The 22,058-nt window shown below is 43.0% G+C and overlaps 1 protein-coding gene across 2 annotated transcripts in view; it reads right to left on the reverse strand.

Annotated features, from left to right (window-relative positions):
• The window catches only part of pdlim5b (PDZ and LIM domain 5b), a 30,866-nt gene extending 18,567 nt beyond the window's left edge, over nt 1-12,299 (reverse strand). For both annotated transcript variants that reach the window (XM_079289176.1, XM_079289175.1), the window contains exons 1-2: nt 12,222-12,299; nt 8,707-8,812 (exon numbers count right to left, since the gene is read on the reverse strand). In XM_079289176.1, the coding sequence (XP_079145302.1) occupies nt 8,707-8,805 (99 nt within the window). In that variant the 5' untranslated portion in view covers nt 8,806-8,812; nt 12,222-12,299. The remainder of the gene's footprint in view (nt 1-8,706; nt 8,813-12,221) is intronic.
• Between the last annotated feature and the right edge of the window lie 9,759 nt (nt 12,300-22,058).

A 22,058-nucleotide genomic window follows, 5' to 3' on the forward strand; every position in this document is an offset into this window, starting at 1 on the left:
TTAGTTTTGGTAATCTTCAGATCTCCCCTTTAGATTTTGTGAGGGGGCCACACCCACTGCTTCACGAAATTCAGAGACTTGAAGCCACGCAGGGTTTCCTTTGCAGTGTGCTTCATCTGTTATTGTGGTGTTGAAAGGTGCGCAGTTTGTTTGCTCTGAAGCTGGTTTTCCTTCGGGAGCTTAATGTATTTGGCTCCGCCTCTTGTCCCAACCCAGCCTCCCAATCAGTAAACTGTTTTGTCTGATCACACGCTCTTAGCCTTTGTAGATTGAGTAAACTGGTATCTATGCATTGCAAACTATATAAATGTATTACAAATTAAACAGAAACCTGAGTTTTAAGTATTTTCCAAAGCAAATGAAAGTGAGGAAAAGCTTAGTGCTTTTAATACGGGAAAAGTAAAAAGCCTCCTCATTTTGAGAGGGAGAACAAGTTAATGCGTCGTAGTTTTGACTCCAACTGTGGAGGCAAGGGCTTAAAAGCTTAAATGTCGACAACTGTCTTTCTACCAGGGAGCAGGGTACGGTAAGATTAAGGTTTATCAGGTCTTCTATCCCTTTTCACCATGCTGAGACTTGCATTGCACACGCAGGAAGTAACGTATTCAAACCATGACGCTGGGGTGACTCTCTGTGGTGTTTGACCAGTGATTACGCACCGAGCGCACTCAAAACCTGTGACCTGCTGGAACAGACCTCTGTGTGCTTCTTATATGATGCTGCTTTTGTTCGGGTCATATCTCTATGCCATCTCCCAGCAGTGTGAAGTGAACCTACTGAATACTTAGAATAAGGACATGGGAAGCACACTGGTGAACATGAGGTGGCAGCTCAGGTGAGATGAATGTGTTGAGAGACAGAAGAGTGTAATGAAGAGGGCATGAAGCATGATGGCAGGGCAGTGATTTCATCCGTCAACTCTTTCGAGTGTGCCATCAACGAGTCATTTCTATGAACCAATGCAATTTAAATGCATCCAAAAGACCTTCCACTTTTCAGTCACACACATTTGTGAGTAGTTATTTATAAAGAGCCGGCCTTGAGTCAGGGAGACAAACTCAAGGTATTTCCTGTGTATTCAGGTTCGCTAACTCTAAAAAGACTTCCTCCTTAGCTTTAAAAAAAAGAGCCAATGAGACGTAAAGAATGTGCCATTGTGTTAACATTCATAATGAAATTAGGGGGGGGAGGGGGAGAAAGAATGAGGAAGTGACAGTGGCGGTGACCGCCACATTTTTTCTGGAGCCGTGCTTTCCTTGTGTCATTATCAAGCAGATCAGTAGCAGGAAGTGTAGAATGCGTAGCCGAGGCTGATGCATGCATACCGACGTCCAGTGCAGCCACATGCAACTCACAACGCAGGCATGAGAGCAGCGTCAACTGACTCGCTCACAGACTCGTAGACACACCTGCCACGCGAGTCCGTCCTGACTCATTTACTTTCAATAAACAAACTCATCACTCCTAAACGCAAGAGTGTAAGCACTCTTCAGAGATCACTGGCATTTGCTGCCTCTTCTAGTAGACAGCTCCAGAGGTCAATGGCAGAAAATGAGCTGCTGGATTGATGAATGAACACGGAGTCTTCTCTCTCAATCTCCCCGTGTCTCCCTCTGTGTGTGCGTTTGTTGGAGAGGAAGAGAGAGAGAGAGAGGTCTCTCCTTGTAGGGATGTGAAAAAAGTACTACACAGCTCTATATATGGCAACTCCTCAAACACTATTTCCAGACACGAAGAGAGGAGAAGACTCCTGTAACATTCTCACGAAAAAATATGGTTTTATATGCGGTTAACGATGTTAAATGCTGTAGTCATGCGTTGAACAGAGAGCACTTTATAAATGCCATCTTCTTTCAGTCAAACACGCTGTCTTTCTCACATGGATACAAAGCAAATAGATGTTACAGTAGGAATGTCTGGCATCCACAGTCTATAAATATAAATCAGGAGAGGTCTGAAGCACTCGTGACGAAGAGAAGATAAGTAATGAACTGGAACTTTTGGATCTTCTACTCCAGCTCTCTCTCAGGAGAGAGAAGAGGATGTTTCAGCAACAACTATTGTCCAAAAAAAAGATGTCATCCAAGGCAGTTTCCCAGGAGTCAAAAAGTTTCATTTAAAAAGTAAAAAGAAGAAGGACATCTCCAATTGAAGTGTCTTTCCAACTGCGCTTACATGAATGGGATTCCAGCCACATAATGGTGTGGCTGCTGTGCTGCTGTGGTCCTCTCCACGCCGCTGATTTTACTGCAGTGCAGTTACTGGTAATGACTGGTTCTTCCAAACAACACATGTTCCTCTGCTCCTACAAATGTAGCGTGAATACAGCATGTTGCTCAATACTTGGGAGATAGATATCTAAATGCTTAAGACAAGTCCTCAGTGGAGATGATGATATTACGAGCTAAACAGCCTCTTTTATTTATTGCTGTTAAAAAATGTCTTTCTGGAGGAATAGCATATTCACATTAATCATTTTTAAGAGAGGAAGAGACGTTTTAGAGGGATTTGGTACCAGATAAAAAACAGTCCATTGCTTCCATGTGTCTTCAATTCAACTATTATACAGCTGTAATCAAAAACAGTCATAAAAGCGTCCCCAAAATCTGTTAAGATTTAGATGTTTACTCAGTAATCAACGTAAGGCAATAAATTATTAAATAAGAGCCATTTTTGGTGAAAAAAAGACCGATTCTGTTTGGAGAGAAAGCAGCTTTGTTAAGTAGTTGATACGGCAGAATTCATGACCTACAGTTCCTCTCTAGAGATGGTCTCTGTTCAGTGCCAAACCTCCTATTATACTGGAATTCTTCAGATCAATGCTGTACTTTCAAACCGCTGATTTACGGTGTTTCGTTAAACATTTTAACTTCCACGCAAACCTCTATATGGGAGAATAAGCTAAACACACAGGTAACCTATATGAGATAACACTTCAGCACTACTGGGATACTAATCACCTTCCATGCTGGTGCAACTTCCTGACTTCAGTGAAATGACTGAAGAGGGCTGTGGTCATTTCCCTCTTGAGAAGTCATGTTACAGGAAGTGTCTTGTGGTGAAGGCTGAAGCCCTGGGAGAAGCATGTCATGTTTGTATAGGGTAGACTAAGACAGAGGACCTTATATGGAAAAGACTTGGGCCTACCATTAGGTCATCACAAACACACAAGGCGAAAGCAGATTGGCTCACGGAACTGGCAGGACTGTACATTCAACCTGTAAAGCTCATTAAAAAGAAAGAGTTTACGCTGCGGAATCTCTGGGATGAATCTTGTGAAGAGAACATTGGAGAGTACAGCGCGCTGCAACCTGCTGGGCTAGCACAAGCAAAAGCCATAAAGTAGAGTTTATTGTCTTCTCTTTAACGCTTGCACACCTGCAACACCTTGCGTGAACTATTCAAACAATAAAGAGGCGGAGAGATGAGAAGTTGAATACAGCAGTTGGGAGGCGACCAAACGGCAAGAGCTCCAAGCCAAAAATCGCAATTAAGGGCACTTAAGGCAATTAAGGGCACTTGAGCAGAGGTGGACCCGTGGTTGTCATGGTTTGACCCCAGTCTCTGACCGCATCAATCCGGCGGCTGAAAAACACGAGCTACGCACGAGCTCTTTGGTCAAATCGCCATGACAACGCAAACAAAACAACACAAAGCAGTACCAGCCCCTCACTGAACACTGAATGCTCTTTAGTCAGGTCAGAAGCAAACCCGGCTGCCTAGCGCTGCCGAGGCAGATGATATGAAAAGGCCTTTAGTCGGTGTTGGGGCTTGAGCCAAGTGCTGGTTTCCACCTGCATCCGTGATTCATTCGACTCTCCTGTGGGGTTTAAATTGGGCTTTTTTTTTGGATTCAGCCAAACAGCATAATGATTGTTAAGTGGTGAAATGTTCCATCTATATAATGTTTTAACTGGACTGACACAAAAAGACTACCACACCATTATATGCATTATATGCACCAATATACAGTTCATCTGCTTTTTAAAAGCTGACAACACAGGTTCAACACAGGTACAATAACACAGCACGTGCCCGATGGCACATGATGATTGTGCGACTGTGGTAAATGTTAAATGGATTGCATTCATGTTGCAACCCAGAGAGCCGTGCAAAGCACTTTACAACCACTGTCAGTGATGTCTTTAAATCAAACGGACTTTAAAACATAGTGACGCTAGTGAAGAAGGGTCATGTGCAGTGGCCCATAGCGTCTTTGAATTTACAGCACATGGGCTCATTCCTCTCTCCTCTCAAACGGAGAAAAAGATTGTCGCTTAAAATACCTTTAAAATAGTGTGAGTAATCGAAATCAAAATGAAGAGACGGCTTGGTTATTCTTTATAGCTCTGCCATATAGCATTAGGGAGATCGAAAGCAGATGTCCTCAATACAACTCCAGACAGACACCAGGGAGATCATACTGGGATCAAACACAAATTGCAGATAACCGTTTTCTACTAAACCCATATGTAACCTGAACACATCTTTACGACCCCGCATGAAACCATGGATTATTAAATATGCCTTGTGAAGCGTATACTCGCAAGGCTATGAAATACGGGATGAACGTCACTGGTTTCGATTGAATTTCAGTTTCCATGTGAAAAGAAAAAAAAAAAAACTCCAGAGACTGTAATACAAGAGGCAGATAAAAAATACAGACAAACCGTATGACAGCTATGCAGCACAGGCCACAAGTTATCTGTCTCAATCGTTTCCTGAAATGCCAGGGGACGCTTTTTCACTGGCTGGTTTTATTTATTCTAGATCTGAGCTGAACCACATTACATCTCTCTCTCAGGGGAGAGTATTCTTTATCCAATGAGTTACACAACACACAGACTTCGTGCAGAGTTAAACCAATGACAAAGAAACGGCCAGATTTCCTGGAATTGCAGCGATTCTATTACTTGCTTCTCACATGCCGTCGTAACATCTGAGACGCAACATTAACCCTTTCTTACTATTCAAATAACCTGACTGTGCAACCTATTCAGTCAAAGCACATCCAAATTGTGTCTTTTGGTTTGCATGTGGATGTAAATGCACAATAAGGTGTCAGAAACAATACAACATGGTTTTGAGCTGTTAGATTGTACGTGTTCCCAAACAAAATCCGGACTTGTTTGCGTAGAGAGTATTAAAGTGCAGTTTTGGTCAACCGTTTAAGCTTAGCAAATGCTGGATGGAAGTAATATGTGTACAAATCAGATCAATCAGCGTCATAGAGGGTGTTTCAAAATGAAGTAATAACTGAAATATGAACAACAGCTGTCTCGGTTTCTCATTGGAAACCCACCAAGCACGTCTCATGAAGGTTTTGCTTCACTTAGCTCTAATAATGAACTGAATTGACTATTATATATTATAATATATATATAACATTATTATTTATTGAGCTAATAATATTTCCCAGCTAGCCAACGAGGGCCTCTATTGGATCCTCCTCTCTTAAAATGAATGCACAAAGAATACCTTTTACCCCTGATGTTGATCTCGGTTGCCCAGATACACTTCATCACATTCCTCTTCTTTGGGAGTGAAAGTAGCCTCAACATATTAACACATAATGGGGGTGCTTGAACAAGAACAAATGTGGAAGCCCTAAAGCCCACTGCAAACACAGAGCTAAAATGAGTTCGTATAACGTTCACTCAAAGTATCGCATGCCACTAAAAACAACAATCCAAAGGACACAAAAGACGAGGAGGGGAAGCGAGGGGTCAACGGGCTGACCTTTTGTAACCAGTTATTCTTTAGGTTTAGTTGTGATGAACTATTCTTGCGTAATATATTGTTTTTAGAATAAGGGCCAAACTGTTTCTATTCTGTTGTGTGAGAATAGATGTGAGCCACTTTCGTGTTGTGCTTTGTCTTTTGACCAGACGTGTTTTGCTGTTTCATAAGCAATGTCAACATAACTGCAGTCGTTCCCATGCGGAAACCTGTCACGAAATGCCTAAAAAAGGAGCTGGAATAACCGCGGATGATGACGGAGAGAACATAACTGGGGAACCTTCTTCATAAGTCATCCTTACAGTATCGGGTGGTCTCAGTTTTAACAAACATCCTGACTCAATATTACACGATGCATATGACTTATGATTATGTACTCCACCTCGTACTTTGATTCGTTACATGTGGTAAGGATTTGTTAAGTCATTACATCATTATTCCACAGCAATCCCATCCATCGAAGCTAAATAAATAAAAGCTTTAATGTGAACGAATATTCTTTCCTGCAAAGTCGGTCTAATTAGCTTTGTGGGTCACTAATGAACCTTAAAATAAGCAAATGATCGAAACAACTTCCCCGTCCCTCAGCTAATGAATGAACTGAAGTAATTGTTAAGCTGTTGGCAGATGTTTCCATATATGTACATTCTACTCACTTACTCCTCCCTTTGTCAATACAATTTGTAACTTAGATTTCAGATACAATGTATCAGTTTTAAGGAAATGCATGTTTGAAAATGTGTAAACCTTTTAGCTTTACTACAAAGAGCGCATGTCCAGGATGCGTTCTGTTGGCTGTGCCCTACGCGACATTGGGATTTGGGAGATAAATAGACAAAAGGGGGGCTTATTCCTGGCGCCGGGACAACAACAAGACATCTAAGCCATACATGGTGCCATTCACTGGTCATGCGCTGGGATGGAAATATGTCACAGGAATGACACTAACCAAGAACGCAACGGAGCGAAAAGCTGCGAGAGTCATGTTGTTTGGCTCAGCAGTACCGAGGCATGCTCCAGACCGCTGATGAGTCCACACAGGACTGCTGGTGGACGCAGGAGGTGTATTCAACGCGTTTGTGGAAAGAATTAATAAGAAACTACCACTTTACATGAATGATTTTAACAGATTCAAGGCTTCCGTTTCGGCTTTCTTCTATTTTAAACTAGCAAAAACATAACATGTTGGCACATACCTACAAATATCACAATCAGGTGTCAGGTGACCATCTGCTTCACATTTTTCAAGTGGGTTTTATGTAGTGTAGTAAGAATATTTCACCATATTAACTCAAAAACCATTGTCTTACCTGTTATTCAAGTCTAAATAGTAAAAATAATGTGGGAAATTTGGGTCAGTGCACTCTTGTACTCCCTTAAGGATTCCTAGTGAAACTACATTGAGCTGTTAAAAGTGGAGGGGATTTTAAGCAGATGTTGGTCCTGTGTTTCTTTAACAGCCAATGCCAAAACTGAAAGAGCAACAGAGGCAACATGGCCAATTTGATGCCGATTTTGTTTTCCTCTTCCTCTACGGAAATACTTCAAATCTATTCTTACAGATAAAACTTGCTCCCACATCTAATCAGGTGAAGGGCTGAGGTGCTTCATTGTTTAGTGATACGACAACAAGATGTCTACTGACAGCTACAGGCCACAATGACAACATAACGTCCTTCATTCCCTTATTATCATTGTGGCATAAAAATAGTCTGAGCAGCCATGCAGGCCTTTTTTATACTCAGCGATTATGTTTGCTCTTGAGAAAAGTCACTTCACTCCACACAAAACACTCGAACGTCTGTAACTGATCCTGCCAACAACAAATAAACAGAGTCACTGACCTTGGTCATGACATGGAGATAACAATTACATAACAGGAAGCAGCATGAGCTGAATAACACCGCTCATTCTGCAGCAGTCACAGTTGTCGTCAAAGTACAGACTGCGCTACTAGAGGACAAGCTGTCTTCTTTTAATCCTTTTTGACAAGAAGCCATGTTAATATAATTGAGACACTTCCGATACCCTTGAAAAAGACTTGACAGACTCATGGTAAACTGCACTACAGGCTTCTTGTAATTTGTGCAACAATCACAGTGTTTTGCACAGAAGGCCCTTACAGCTGGACCCGTCTCATAAACAGGCCTATCAGTGGGCCCTCCAGTCCAGCAGTCCTTCTCCCTGCTGAGGACCTGCTGAGGACTTCGTGGAGTGACCAGGCTTATCCAGCTACCTTCACTTAGCCTGCGCTGGAGCAGGTTCAAGCTTTTGGATGTGTTGCCATGGTGATTTTGCCTAACTTGCTTCGTGGAACCGAAAAGCCTGATCTACGTCATCTTATCCTGAAAAGTATCCGGCTAACTAAGTTAGACACGTACGGGGCCCTGGTCAGCCAGTTCAATCCCAGTTTCAGTTTACGTGGCCCAAAGTCCAAATAGTTATTACAGAACCACTGTGGCTTTTTGGCCGTCTAGGGACAGGTTCTGATGTTCCAAAAGCAGATCCAGTATACAGTGTCCTGTGCTTCGCATCAGGACTAACGGCAGGGAGAAAGGCCCGGACACTCAGCACCATCCCTCATCTGAATGACAGCAGCAGTCGTTAACAGCCATCAGCTTAATCCTCCAAATATATCCTGAATGACCGTCAGAGAACTTCAAGGGAGTTTTTGAAAATGGACGGATATTGAGGTTACGGTTCGGTTACGTAACACGATTATGACAATTAGTCCGAGCCTTTACGGGCGGTAGGTCGTGAACGTGGGGGACTGAGTGACAGAGGCCATGAGCTGTTCGGAAAGGTGGCTAAATCCAGCAATGAGTGTCACACAGGAGATGGACGACACACACGCACACTTTCATCACCGACTTGACAGATGGCACAGTGAGCATGGACAGCATTCCTCAGAGGTGACTGTCATGGAGTGAAGGCCACATCGGTGTTGTGTGTATGTGTTTCACTGACCCGTGAGATGGTGAGGGGCATACAGAAGTCCTTCCCTCCTTGCAGTCTGAAGCCCCAGGGGGCGGGGCCAGCCAGGGAGACACTGTAGCTGCTGCTCATGATTCACCTAGACACAGAGGCGGAGACGTTTTTTACACAAGAAACATTAGGAAGGAGAAGAAGAGAATAACAGGAAAACGAGGATGTAAACAAACAGCGTATCACGCTACATTTACATGTCGCGCAACCAAACAACTGGCATTTAGAAAACATGACTGCATATTGTACCTAAACCCAAATAGGCGCATTCTTCTGATGAGATTAAAAAGGTACGCCACTGTTTGTTGTCCACCACTGTGTGCTATGAAAACTATTAACGCAGTGAAGGATATTCATTATTTTCTTTTTTTCAATCCAATAACATTTCACCAGACCTGTTGGGGCTACTGTCACAGTCACAAGCCATCTATTCAAGTACAACAGTCTATCAATGGTCCTCTGCTGAAGCTCGTGGCTCTCTTTAGAGCAGCTCCCTGGCCCGAAATGCACCATCATCCACCACATTACCTCATGGATGGATACAAATACCATATCCCGATTATACGTGCGTGCAGTCAAATCAAAAGGACAGTTCCAGCAAACAAAGACGATTTGGTGCGGAGCAATATTTCATGCACTATTGAGTTTCACTGGTCTAAGCCCTGCCTGTCATGCATTCATTTTCCCTTGAAATTTAAACTGCAAGCTATTTACTGGAAGACTTAAGTACAGTCACATGTTATGGTTTAGTATAATATTACATTTATTAGTTTAATGATTTAGGAAATTGGTATATTATATTTGCAGAATACTTTAATCTGGTATGAGTATCCAGCTGACAGGCTGTAGTGAATCGGTCTGTGTGACCGTGGGCCTCTGTGCACGCGTTTAGAAAAAAACACAAATCATGTTGAAATATATCGCCTTTGCCCCGCCCAACAGGAAGGGTGAATGTTGACATGAACACATGACATCAAAGGCTAACCCACATTCATCATAATGTCACATAGAGTGCATTGCAATTACATGGAAAAGGGGGAAATGTAGAAGCAAAGCTGAGTGTAACTGTGAACAGACGGGTGCTTTGTTGGTGGCTATCAGGGTGTACTGCGGAGAGAAACTGAGAACCTGGGAAAGCTGAGACTGGTAGTTGTGATGTAATGAACTAAAGGTGTTTCTGTGGAACAAGAAGACAGTACAGGGACTGGTGGTGAACACAGAGGGGTTTCATTTGGTGCTGAACTTACGACTTTTAAACTGCAAAGCAAATGACAGATCATTTGAGAAATCTGCGCTTTCATTTCTGGCTTTGGTGAACAGGATGTTACTTCATCAGTGCAATCAATGGCTGAAAGAACACGTGTGCATGTGACTTATTCAATTAAGCAATTACATGTGTCAATGCCTGCCTTGAAAATGGGGCACGAGAAAAAAAAAGTTTGAGATATTCCAGCCAACATATACTTTCCTGACTAATAATAATGCCTTGTCATCTCAGAGCAATTTCATTTTGCGGTTGTAAGTCATGCTGCCGTCACGAATTCCCTCAGGGACCCAGCACCACCTGCTCTAGCCCGTCACCTGGTTAACTGTACCAGACACGCATCAAACCAGAGGGTCGGCCCGCACACTGTTTCTCCATCACGCCTGGAGGGGGAACAGGCTCTTTAACGAGGCCATCAATGGAGCCACCAAAAAAGGGTGTGTGTGGGGAGATAGAAATAAAATCACGAGTGAAAGCGATAGGAAGGAGGGGAACACCAGGAAAGAGCAAAGAACAGAGCTCTACTATTTATACAAAACTCTTTCACAATCGAACTGTCACTGTTTAAAACAAGCCTCTGGCAGTATTAGATTTCACATCTCAGTCCACAGAAAGGTTGATGGTGAAATCTGGATCAGGCTCAAGTCATACCCGCATATCAGAAACATTCATTTTTCCTAATATGGTAAGAACAAACATCAGGTCTCATGCTCAAACTTGTTTTGCAATCCCCAATCATATCATGCATAGACATGAGCAGACACACCTTTCAGTGCACACGCATTTTATCAGCAGTAATCACTTCAACACTTCCGCGAGTTCAGACATAATTCGGGGTTATGTTCCACTCGGGCCTTATCTTTCAAGCTCCTGTCATAATGGCAGATTATTGTACTTAATATTTCAGCACGTTCACACAGCAAGATTAAAACACGACACTTTCAGAACCGCACACGAATGGGACCCTCTGAAGTTATCTACTGTCAGACATTTGTGCATTTTGTGTGGATGTTATTTGAACTTGCGTGATCAAATTAGCAGGTAGATTATCCAAATAGTGTGATCCTGAATTTAGATGTTGAATTGACAGTTAATGTAAAATTTGGGGAAACTTCCTAGTCGTGATTGAATAAGAAAAACTTTCTTGAAATATTAAAACTCACGGCAGAAAAGCTTTCTTAATTGAAGAAGATCAAACGGGGATCAACAGGGTCGAAGGTATAAGTGCCGTTCACTGGCCGGACCTCAATGCTCTTTGCGCTGCATGTGTCAGAGGCCAGCTGTGCTTCCTTCAGGTACAGCCGTCAGTTATATTGGGAAGCGCCTGTTGTCTGTTGAGAGTTTCAGCCGTCACGCTCATTTCACAATGCTTATATGAGACAATGTTGCCTGGTGACATCATTGCAGGACATGTTGACTCACGGTGTGGAGTATGCTTAATAAGAGTGTAGGCCCACTGTACCTCACCAGTACGCTGTCGATGACGTCTGTTACATTAGTGTGTGTCAATATCAAAGTTATATTCCATATGAATGAATAACAATGTACACTTTTTGTTAGACTACACGAAAAAAAACTTCAGAAAACTGTTGACAGTAAAATGTGTTCAATGTCTTTGGCTTATGTATCAGAAGGGACACTTTTTGAACACTGGCTGATTACACGTTTGTTCTAACGGGTTCTAACATTCTTACATTCAGTGTCTACTTTTCAAATGCCTACTTTTTATTGATTGAATTGTTTCACCTCAGTGTGCAAGTCAAGACCATATATACCTTCTAGGAGTAACGTTAGTTATCGAACATAAGCTTCAGTTGTCATCCTGGGACAAAGTGATTCATACCCAGGTCGTCTTCAGTCGTGAGTTTACTTTAAGGGACATTTCTTAGAGTGTGTAAAATCCCGCACGGTTCTCACGGAACCTGAATCTTATTCGTGTGCCTTTGGTTGCCTCAGAGGGTGTGACATAAAACACATGTCAGACATTATTAGTGCACTGTTCTCATATGCTTTTATCCCACTTGTTGCTTGTCTGTAAAACAAACGTGCCACTGTTAGGAGCAGTATAACAACTCGTTTACGTGTTGTGAAGTTGTTGTAAACATTTCGACGCACACACTGTTACGGTGTTTTAATTGCAACTTTGTAACGGCCACATGTAGCAGTAAAATACAAATAAAATGGAGACTTAACCTGTCTCGTTATTTCAAAAGGTATTGCCAGATAAACTCACCTTGCGTTGTGAAGCCGAGTCCGGTGTGCAGAGAGAAGCGTGACTGTAGTCCGTCTGTTCTCAGTTTCGAAGTCAAACTGGACAGAGCGGAACTGAAACTTCCGCATAAAAGGCAGCCGGTAGGAGGGTTCACAGCGGCGCGTGGGTGTGAGTGCGGGCGCGTGTATGTGTGTGTGGTTGTCGATTTAAGGCAACACAGCGGCAGGCATGGGCATGCCAGACTGGGACAGAACAGGTGAGGTTTAGTTGAGCGATCACTGAAAGTGTCCTTTTGTTGTGGAGCTATAAAGCTCAGCATGATACTCGGTCACATATGCAAAAATGACTGAATCTATAAAGCTATATAGCTATAATTGACTTGACAGATTTCCTCATAAATTATTTGTATCCACGTGTTCTCCAAGATTCCACTGTGCGTTTGCATTTTGTGTGCTCCCATTTCTCTGTCAAACGTTTTGCAACATTGTTGGGTGTGTCATTGTCATTTGTTTATTGCTTTTCCATTCTACAGCTGCTGTGATAACAGGTTTCTCGATCTTTACCCAGATTTTAGTGGCACAGTGTTTGTCTGCTCTCTAGTGGTCAGCAAAGATATTACATGCTTCACAGTTTACTCAAATCCTGTGGATTTAACCACTGGGCGTCATGGCCGGAGGCTAGTGTAGACTATTACCGTACTAATCCTTCTCTCCTCCGCAAGCTCATACCTAAACATGTGTCACTCATCTTGTTTCTCGAACCAAGACATATCTTCTAGCCTGAGGCGGAGGTTTTCATGAAGCCAACTCAAGCCAATGCAAATAATAGAAAACTCTGTGACTGAAAATTGTGAGTTCTGACTAATATAAAAACAAGGTTTTACAAAGTAAGATTAGATTACAATCAAGCAATGACGGGCAGATTGAGATTGAAATTATAAAGCACATTTAATGCTACACAGACGATACTGATTAGTAGTTTCATAGTTGAACAGTTATTTTAGTCCTTTGTGTTTTGGAGTGTTGATTGGAAAAAACATTTTAATATTATAAGACATCATGTTGGAGTTTGGAACAATTAGAAAATGTTTTTATTGTTTTTTCCAAAGTAGCAGTAAATGAAATGTTGGGCTGTAAAACCCATTACTATGGTGCCTGAACTCACGATACAGCATGCACATGCACATATGGAGGCAATAGTGCATTCTAGCAGTGGCACTCACAAGACATTGATATGTAGCTTTGGTAACTAAATAAACAAGTGTACAAAAATCTGCTTCCTCACAAAATAAAAACAAGAAACAAACTTCGGTCTCTCAGCAACACGTTGATAATAAATATGGTCGGTCTTTAAATAGTTCTTCTTTGTACACAGTTGATTCTTAGCTCTTTTGACAAAGTGCATCCTATTTCTAAAGGTCATTTTAGATTTGTGATCTATTCCTTTGTTTCACTGTGACAGTGTCGATAGTACCGAAGACCCGCCTTTAACAAAAACAAGAGTCGTATTATTGTATATGTTAACAGCAAGCCTGAACAGGAAAGGTGTGCCTCAAGAACATTATTTAAAACGGTTGTGTATACAATTGCACAAAATCCTATCAACAAATGTATTTGGTTGCACTGCATTGCTAAACAGTTGAGATAAATGTTTTGTCAGCTGCTTCAACAGTTACCTCATTCTTGAACAACAAAAACAAACTTGTTTACTTGATGTGCGCGTCACAGTCACACGTAACATTTAGCTGAGATATCTTTGCACGGACTCAAGCGCTTGAGCAGAAATTCAGCGACAGTTCTCTCTGTCTGCTCGGTGTGTGTATGTATGTGTGTGTGTGTGTGTGTGTGTGTGTGTGTGTTGTAAATAGAGTGTAAAGTATACTGCATTCTAATGTACGTTGCTGGATGTTTTGTCATTAATGTTTCATTTGATTTGAAGTGAAGTACACGTTACTGCTTGCTTCCAACCGCCAGAGGGCGACATGATACATTTCCATGAATGGAGGAGACGGGACACACGCACACGCACGCACGCACATACACACACATACACACACACACGCACGCACACACTTTAGTGTATCCAAACAGGGTTGTCACCTACAGTACTACTATGCTTCCACTACACATCCCATGTATGGTTTGTGTGTGTTTTTAAAAGAAGCGACTTCAAATAATGATCTATCAGACTGATGTTTACGGGTAAATGGACAAGGAAGTAACTGCTGGCACTGGCACAGAACCTTTATAGAATATTTAACATCTAACACAAGTGGTATTATATAAAAACAATACGTTTTTACAAGTTAACTTATTGTCAAATAGATGTGGCATATGAGCTGTGTTTTCTTGCTACCATACAAGCAGCTGTTCAGTTCTCCCTGCTCAGTAATCCCGCATTACTTTCTTTGTATACAGCTGCTAACTCCACACCTAAATACCCATTATAATGCATTTTTAATAATAGTTTTTTGTTGAGTCATACACATCTTATTTATCTGTTTAATTGCTGTGTAAAATGTCAGCGTCATTTGATCCGATCATCTATTGTACAAGTTAACTGTACAGTTTATACGTTTCATTTGTTGAAACTAAACGTTAGCCATTCTGTCACTGTTGGCATATAAATGAGTGATGTGTCATCTGGTCTGCACGTGTCTGTAGCTTGCATCTACAGTAATGCACATCATGTCTTTTAACCAAACATAGAATTAGAGGACTTGGACGAGGTCAACTGAGTGTGATGGATACAGATAAGGGATCGAAAGATATTCATGGCACTGCAAAGAGAGATGATGCTCTCATATTGCAGGCATTTTAGTTCTATTTAAAAAAAATGAATAATAGATTTAGTAAGTGTACCTCACTGCACAAGACGACTACACATTCCAATACCGTTAGCCTCACTGAAGTCTTTTGCCACCCTGAACAGGATCCCAAAGGTTACGGACGCGTTTCAAATGAACAGCATAGTTATGCACAAACACGCATGGCCACTTATGTGTCTGAAGCTGTGTCCAACCACACTTTTATGGTTTCATTTCAACAGCAGATGAAATGTCTGTGTAGTCCTCTCATTTCTTCTCGGTTTGCTTTGTTTAACGCGGAGAAATAGGTCCCATTAAGATCAAAAGTCTTGTTTTCAAGGGAGTCCCGGCCAAGGTGGGCAGCAGCACAAGATTTCAGATGATACAGATCAGAGTTCAGATATGCTACACTGTCTCTTGACTGATGACAAGAGCCATTCCTGTCAGGATGTCGCGATAAAGAGATGGCGTTTATGGAGCTTTACTACCACCTAGTGGATCTCCTGAAGCACAGCACCTCCTGTAGATTTACAGCAAGGCAAGGCAAGTTTATTTGTATCGCACATTTCAACAACAAGGTAATTCAAAGTGCTTCACATAAAACCATTAAAAGCATCAAAACATAAGGCAAAAGAAAAGGAGATTTAAAAGCAATTAAGAACAGTGTAAGAAATAAAATACAGCAGTAAAATGTTAAAAACAAAATGTCCAGTTTGTGCCGAACAATAAAATCATTGATTAAAAATGTTTTTCCTGACAGAGACCTGACATTTAATAAAGCTAAATTTAATGTGGTTAAAGCTTCCTTTGCCCAATTTATTTGGACAGGCTGACGAGGAATGTATGCTAAGTTTGATAAGTTAGCATGTTTACTATTGTTTCTTCGCAGCCTCACCTTTCTTTTTCTATGAACTTGCAGGACAGGAATTGAAACGGCTAGCTGCATACAGGGCCCCGACTTTTCCTGGAGAGAGTCATTGGTGTCATTAGCCTTGTAGCCTGGACCCAGAAGATATCAATTATTTCCTTTATCAGTGGGAGGAGACAGAGGATGGTTGTGGAACCGTTGAGGAGTGTGTTTGGTTCCAGCAATGACCAGCTCTTTCATGTGGTCAGTGAACTCCAGGTGGGGGGAGGATGGGGAGAGTGTGAGAGAGGAAAGGGACCTGGATGGAATTTGGGGGGTGGAAGTAGGTGCTGGGGAGGGAGGTAAAGCCTCCTCGTCTAGGAAGGGTGGGGAAAGTGGGAGATCGGAGGCGGTCCCTGATGAGGAGGTTGGAGACTCCTCCTTTTGGCTGTCGTTAGGCGGGGGCATCCTTCCCGTAAGGTCTCCATGGCGATGCTGTGTGGTTATCTCTTGTTTAGACTCCTCTCTGGTCTTGTCCTTGGCAGTAGGGACAGACGGGTGACGCAGGGAGGAAAACAGGTTCGAGGTAAACAGTTTTACCCCTGACTTATTCAACCAAACTCCATGCGCTGTAAAAAGATGTCTACGCTCCCAGAAAAGGTAGAAATTGTTGATAAAATGTACTGAATGGTCAGCACATGCAGTTGACAGCAAACAGCCTGCTGAATCCTTCATCTCCTCCTCTGACTGGTGGAAGAGGGCCACTGATGAACACCTCAGCCTTGACTGTACTGTAGTGGAAGATGTAGGTGGTCTACGGTGGGCCTCTCCAGTTGTAAATAGTGTTCTGACACGTGTGTGACCACTCCGGTGTCTGTGACCTCTCCCCCCTGAAAGCTTAGCTTTACCACCTGGGGGTGGACTGTTCTTGATCTCGCGGCACCTCCAGCAGGCTGGCACACAGCTCTCTCACTCAGTCCCCACGTAAAGAACCCCAAGGTCCACTTTATCGTGCAGGCACATACAATTACGTGTGTGTGTGTGTGTGTGTGTGTGCACAATCCTTTTTTAGTAAAAACAGCTCCATTACAAAGGTATTTGACGTTGAGGTTTTTGGGACTGTGTAAGTCATGTTTGAGCTCGGAGTGGCTCGTGTTTCTAAGTGTTACTTTTATATCCTTTGCTTGTTACAGAGTTTGTTTATATTGTAAATACCTCAGACAAAACACTGTCTCATTCAAAGTTGAAGCACATGCACCTCTGTGTAAATTCAGCCTGTTTAAGTTTCCCGTTCAATTTCTTTGCTCGGTGTATCTGGTCAGCTGTCTTGTGTTTCACCATCTGTTCGATTCTGAGGATGCACAATTTCTTCACAGTGCAAGTGAAGGCTTGTCTTTACATCAGTGTAAATAGAACACAGTAAAACTGGCTTTAGCTGTTGTTTATTTTGGGCTTAAGCACATCTGGGGTGTGTTATGACTATAAGGCACTCTCTTCCCCTCAGATCCTCACACAAACACTCTCCCTTTCGCTGGCTTTCTCTTGCATTGTGCGAAATAACAGTAGCTGCCATCAAAGCTATGAAATGTCTTGATGTCCGACATAGAAGCGGGATTTTGCACGTAGCTACTTTGAAAGGGACAGATGGTGACATTGGAAGATGTAAAAACCAGGTGTGGTATTCAGGGAGCTGTCTTTTCAATATCTGCACGATGGAGCATGATGGCACTGTTTAATGAGCTTCTTCGTCTGCAGCATCATTTTGTTTTCCCTCTTCCGTGACACATCAGAACCCAACCCCCTCTCTATTCGCTCTCACTGCCTTCCCAACTAATGACCCTCAACACCCACCAGAGCAATCATACACAACCCTTTGATACGCTTTAACATTGTTAAAAAAAAAAAAGATACGCCACCAACAAAGAGCCAAAATGTGGCTCACTCCCACTGCCTAGCCTACTCTCTTTTCCATTATCTATTCTCTTTCATTCCCTTGTCCACATGCAGCACAGAACAATACAGCGCAGGCGGACAGGGCGGAGGCTCATGACAGGAGCGGTAACACGATGACACACCAAAGGCCAGGTGAGTAAAATCCCCCTCCGCAGTGGGACATGTGTCACAGTCCAGCCGCGTCTCCGGCCTTTTTTTGTGGTCTCGCGTCTCTCTTCTTTGGCTCTCTCTGCGCCTCCGGCCACAACGATAAAGCTCCCCATCTGCTGTGGGGACGCGGGTCTTTCTCTCTCTGAACTGATCCCCTCACAGCAGTTTCCCCTTTGTCAGATATGCCGATCGCGTTTCACTTTTTGACACCTCTCTGTTTTACACTTGCGACAGGTACGAAGGCTCTTCTGTTCTCTGAAGAAACGTATTGGAAATATGATAGTCGTCCCGTTGCAAAGCGTCGCCCCCTGCGCCCCTGTCCCCCTGGAAACTGTATTTTTTTTAAAGGGCAGAAAAACAGTTCTAAAGGAACGCATGAGTGTGTTGATCCCCACTAAGAGTTGGATAATTGACCCTTCGGCTGACCTATTATTCAACACGACAGGTGAAACTCCATACTGGAAATTACATTCACTGTATTCTCTTACTTTTTAATGCAGTCTGCAAGATTGTAGCATCCACTTTGATATCTAAAGCATGTTTACATGGATCTGCCTGGCCATCTATCTGTCCATCACCTGTCGGGCGACCCATACAGCCACATATCTATCTATCTATCTGTGAGACCGTCGTTCATTCATAGTGTTCTCAGCTGCTTCAGTGCGTCAACGGTGTTGCTGGTGATTCTTCACACACACTTTGCACATGCCAATTGTTGGTAACATGAACCGACTCAGCATCCTAACCTGCAGTGAGATCGCCTGTCACAGGTCAAAGGGACAGCTGTAGTGTTTTCAGACTCGGGCTTAATACTGATAAAGTGTGTCGGAATGGGAGTGATGTGTGATACGAGGCCATATTATCTTGTTACAGTCGTGATAAAGTTCATGTGTTGTCCTGTGTCTCGCCAACCTCCAAAAGTCTGACATCAGAGCCGGCGTGAATAAAATCCCAGGATTGGGATGAAATGAAAGTGTGTGTGTGTGTATATATATATATATATATTCACGGTTTAAAATTCTGATGTTTTTTTCTCAGAGGCGAGACAAAAGTATGCCCTGAGCAATTCAACGCCTGACACCTGAACCTTGACCTGTGAACCCAAGTCTCCAGATACTTCAGCTATCAGGTAGAGACTCAAAACAACGAATGAAAAGAGTTTGACAGTTCCTCTCTGCCCTGAATGACTCACTGCCTTGCCGTGTACAAATACTTCTTGTCCTTGGAGCCAAACATCATGGTGATTTCCAAATACACCTGACCTCCATTTCCTGATAATGATGATACCATGCAGAATCCTCACAGCATCCTTTTTCCTAATTATCTGCTCTTCACCAGCAGTTCACACTGTAAAGTGTCGTCAATACTCCGACACATCTACACCGTGTCTAAAGGGTTAAAAAACATTTCTCTAGGTATTGAACTAGTTTAGCTTAGAGACGGATAGCATGTCTACTTTCTTGGTAATACGATACAATATCCACCAAGGTTATAATGAACAGTTTAATTCGTTCATATCTGGTGTCACATTACAGCTGATCTAGGATCCAAGGATACACCTTTACAACTGGTAGCTATCGCTAATTTATTTGGCCTTGGAAGTAAATAAACACTGCAAGTCAACATTCACACAACCTGTACTCCCGAGTGAACTGATTAGATTATCGTGGGATTACATCCAATTGTCTCTTCGTAAACTCCATTCTGTTTGTTGTTGTGAGCCTCTCGTTATGTGCTGTTCATGAAACAAAGTTCAAGGCTGCCGCCACATTTGACTCACCTCTCTTTTCATTCCAAGAACCACCGAGCAGTGTTTGTCGAGTGGCATGACCGGGTAATAATATGTGCTAATACTCCTCCTTGTACTCCAGTCCCTGTTGGAGCGGTAATGACGTTTAGAAGCAGGGAAATATGAAACACGGGGAAACGCCACTTCCTGTTTTAGCATAATCATGAGTCGTATTTCTCAGAGCTGGTAAAGTTCGCCTCCCGTCCATCCACATCTGTCCTTAATGGACTCCGACTGCCTGGCAGGACCAGGAGTTTACACATTTTAACATGGGTGGCCCCGGTTAAAGTCTGAACTTCTAACCCTAGCAGTGTGTGAGCCATGCTCTACACGTGGAGGTGTGCGTTTGTGAGCGTCATTGTACAACGCAGGATTATAACTTCAGCGTGACGTCACAAAGTCAATCCATTTAATGGAAAGAGTTTACCACAAAGCAGTAATTGGCCCGTTATTACCCAGTTATTACCCAGATATTAATGGGTCAGACGTATTAGAGTCCCACACTCATTTATGCAGAATTTGTAAATTATGCTTGGGTGTTGGTGTGTATTGTGTCATAAAATGTCTAACCTGAATGTGTGAAAAGGCAGCCAGTCATTGGCAGATTAATAATATACTGGTGTAACTGTATTTTTGATCTTTTCTGGCATTTGTGAAACGCACTTGCCTGGAAATATATATATATATATATATATATATATATATATATATATATATATATATATATATATATATATATATATATATATATATAAAGAAGAAAAATAAACCACGGGAAATGTTTTTCAAACAGTTTTCAAGGTGACTGCACGACGTGATGTACATCAAAGCGACCATGTGGTCATGCTGCTCTGATCAACTGTCCAGTCTGCTGAGAGAGACATAATATCCTCTGGGTATTACTGACCGGGAGCATGATGCGTGTGTCTGAGTGTCAACTGTATGCATTTGTGTGTGCTAGTGTGTGTCACTGTGCCTGTGTGAGCGAGCACGCACACGCACACACACACACACACACATACACAGGCCCACGCGTACGAATGTGTATGTGTGTCACAGTGTATTTATGTAAGCGGCTGACATAAATACATCAAGGGGAACACACAGCTGTCCAGTGCCATGCTTCTCAGGGGTTAGGACCTGAAATGGACTGTAGGACCGTTTTCTCTTGTTGGGTCACTTCATTTTAAGTTCCTTTCAGTGAACTTGATTCCCGGGGAGCGAGCCGTGTGCCAGACTGTCACCGAGTGCTTTCTACAAACGAACTTGCAGCAGTGAAGGGAATGGGGACTGAGCACAAGTCCCACTGCACAGCCACCGGATGGCTGCGGTGAAAGGGACCTGCTCTGATCTCAACCACATACCAGGCTGGATTAGAACCGGGAACCAGAGCAGAAACAGGATCTGACCCTCTCTGCCGTCACTCTCTAGCTCTGCCGCTCCTTCCCAAAGACATCCTCAACACTTCCTTCTCCAATTAGTGTGACCTGGTTACGTTGGGGACAGGGAAGCGTTGTGAAAGTCAAGACCCAGCTTTGTGCACCACACTTTTAGCAGAGCTGTCCAGCGAGCAGGCTTGAAGGCTAGAGGTTACAATCAAAATAGCTCCGTTCAAATCTGTAAACCGACACAGATACGCAAAGCAAACGGACAACAAAGCAACGTAACCGTGTCCCTTTTCATCATTGCTCAGTGGTTGTGATCAGTGATCAGCACTTCGCCATGCCCTGTTTGTTCAGTCACACAGTAAGAGGAGGCCCTGGCGGACGCTCTTTGGACGCTAAAAACCGTAAAGCCATGCAGAGACTAAGACACTGTGCCACCTTTTGGGAGGAGCGCTAGTATCCCACATGTCCAGTCTTCGATGAGGGGCGCCACTGACAGCTGCCAAAGGTCAGAGGTCAAAGTCATGCCAGGTAGATGTCGGCGGTCAGGATTACAGGCTGCCGAGGGCGGGCGGTGAACGATGCTGGAGGGCTGAATTTAAAGAGTGGAGCAACTCTATCAGCCTAACCGCAGACCGTCCTCGCTGTGTCTGTAGGCATTGTGCGCATGTTTGGAGATACATCCGACGACACAATATAGAACACACGCACACATATCCTGTGAAATTCCTTATTTCACTCAATCGTTTTGTCATGCTGAATGCAGACACGCCTGGAGGTCTTCAGGGTTGGGGCAGTTGGAGCAGACGTCCCAAGTGCATCTCAGAGTCAATCTATGCATCGCACCTGTCCAGCCCTTTGTAGTGAGGGACAATATCTTTCAGCAGTATTTGTGAATTGTATAAAAATAATAATAAAAAAGCAGGGC

The sequence above is a fragment of the Melanostigma gelatinosum genome, assembly GCF_949748355.1.
Source record: "Melanostigma gelatinosum genome assembly, chromosome: 18".
Taxonomy (NCBI): domain Eukaryota; kingdom Metazoa; phylum Chordata; class Actinopteri; order Perciformes; family Zoarcidae; genus Melanostigma; species Melanostigma gelatinosum.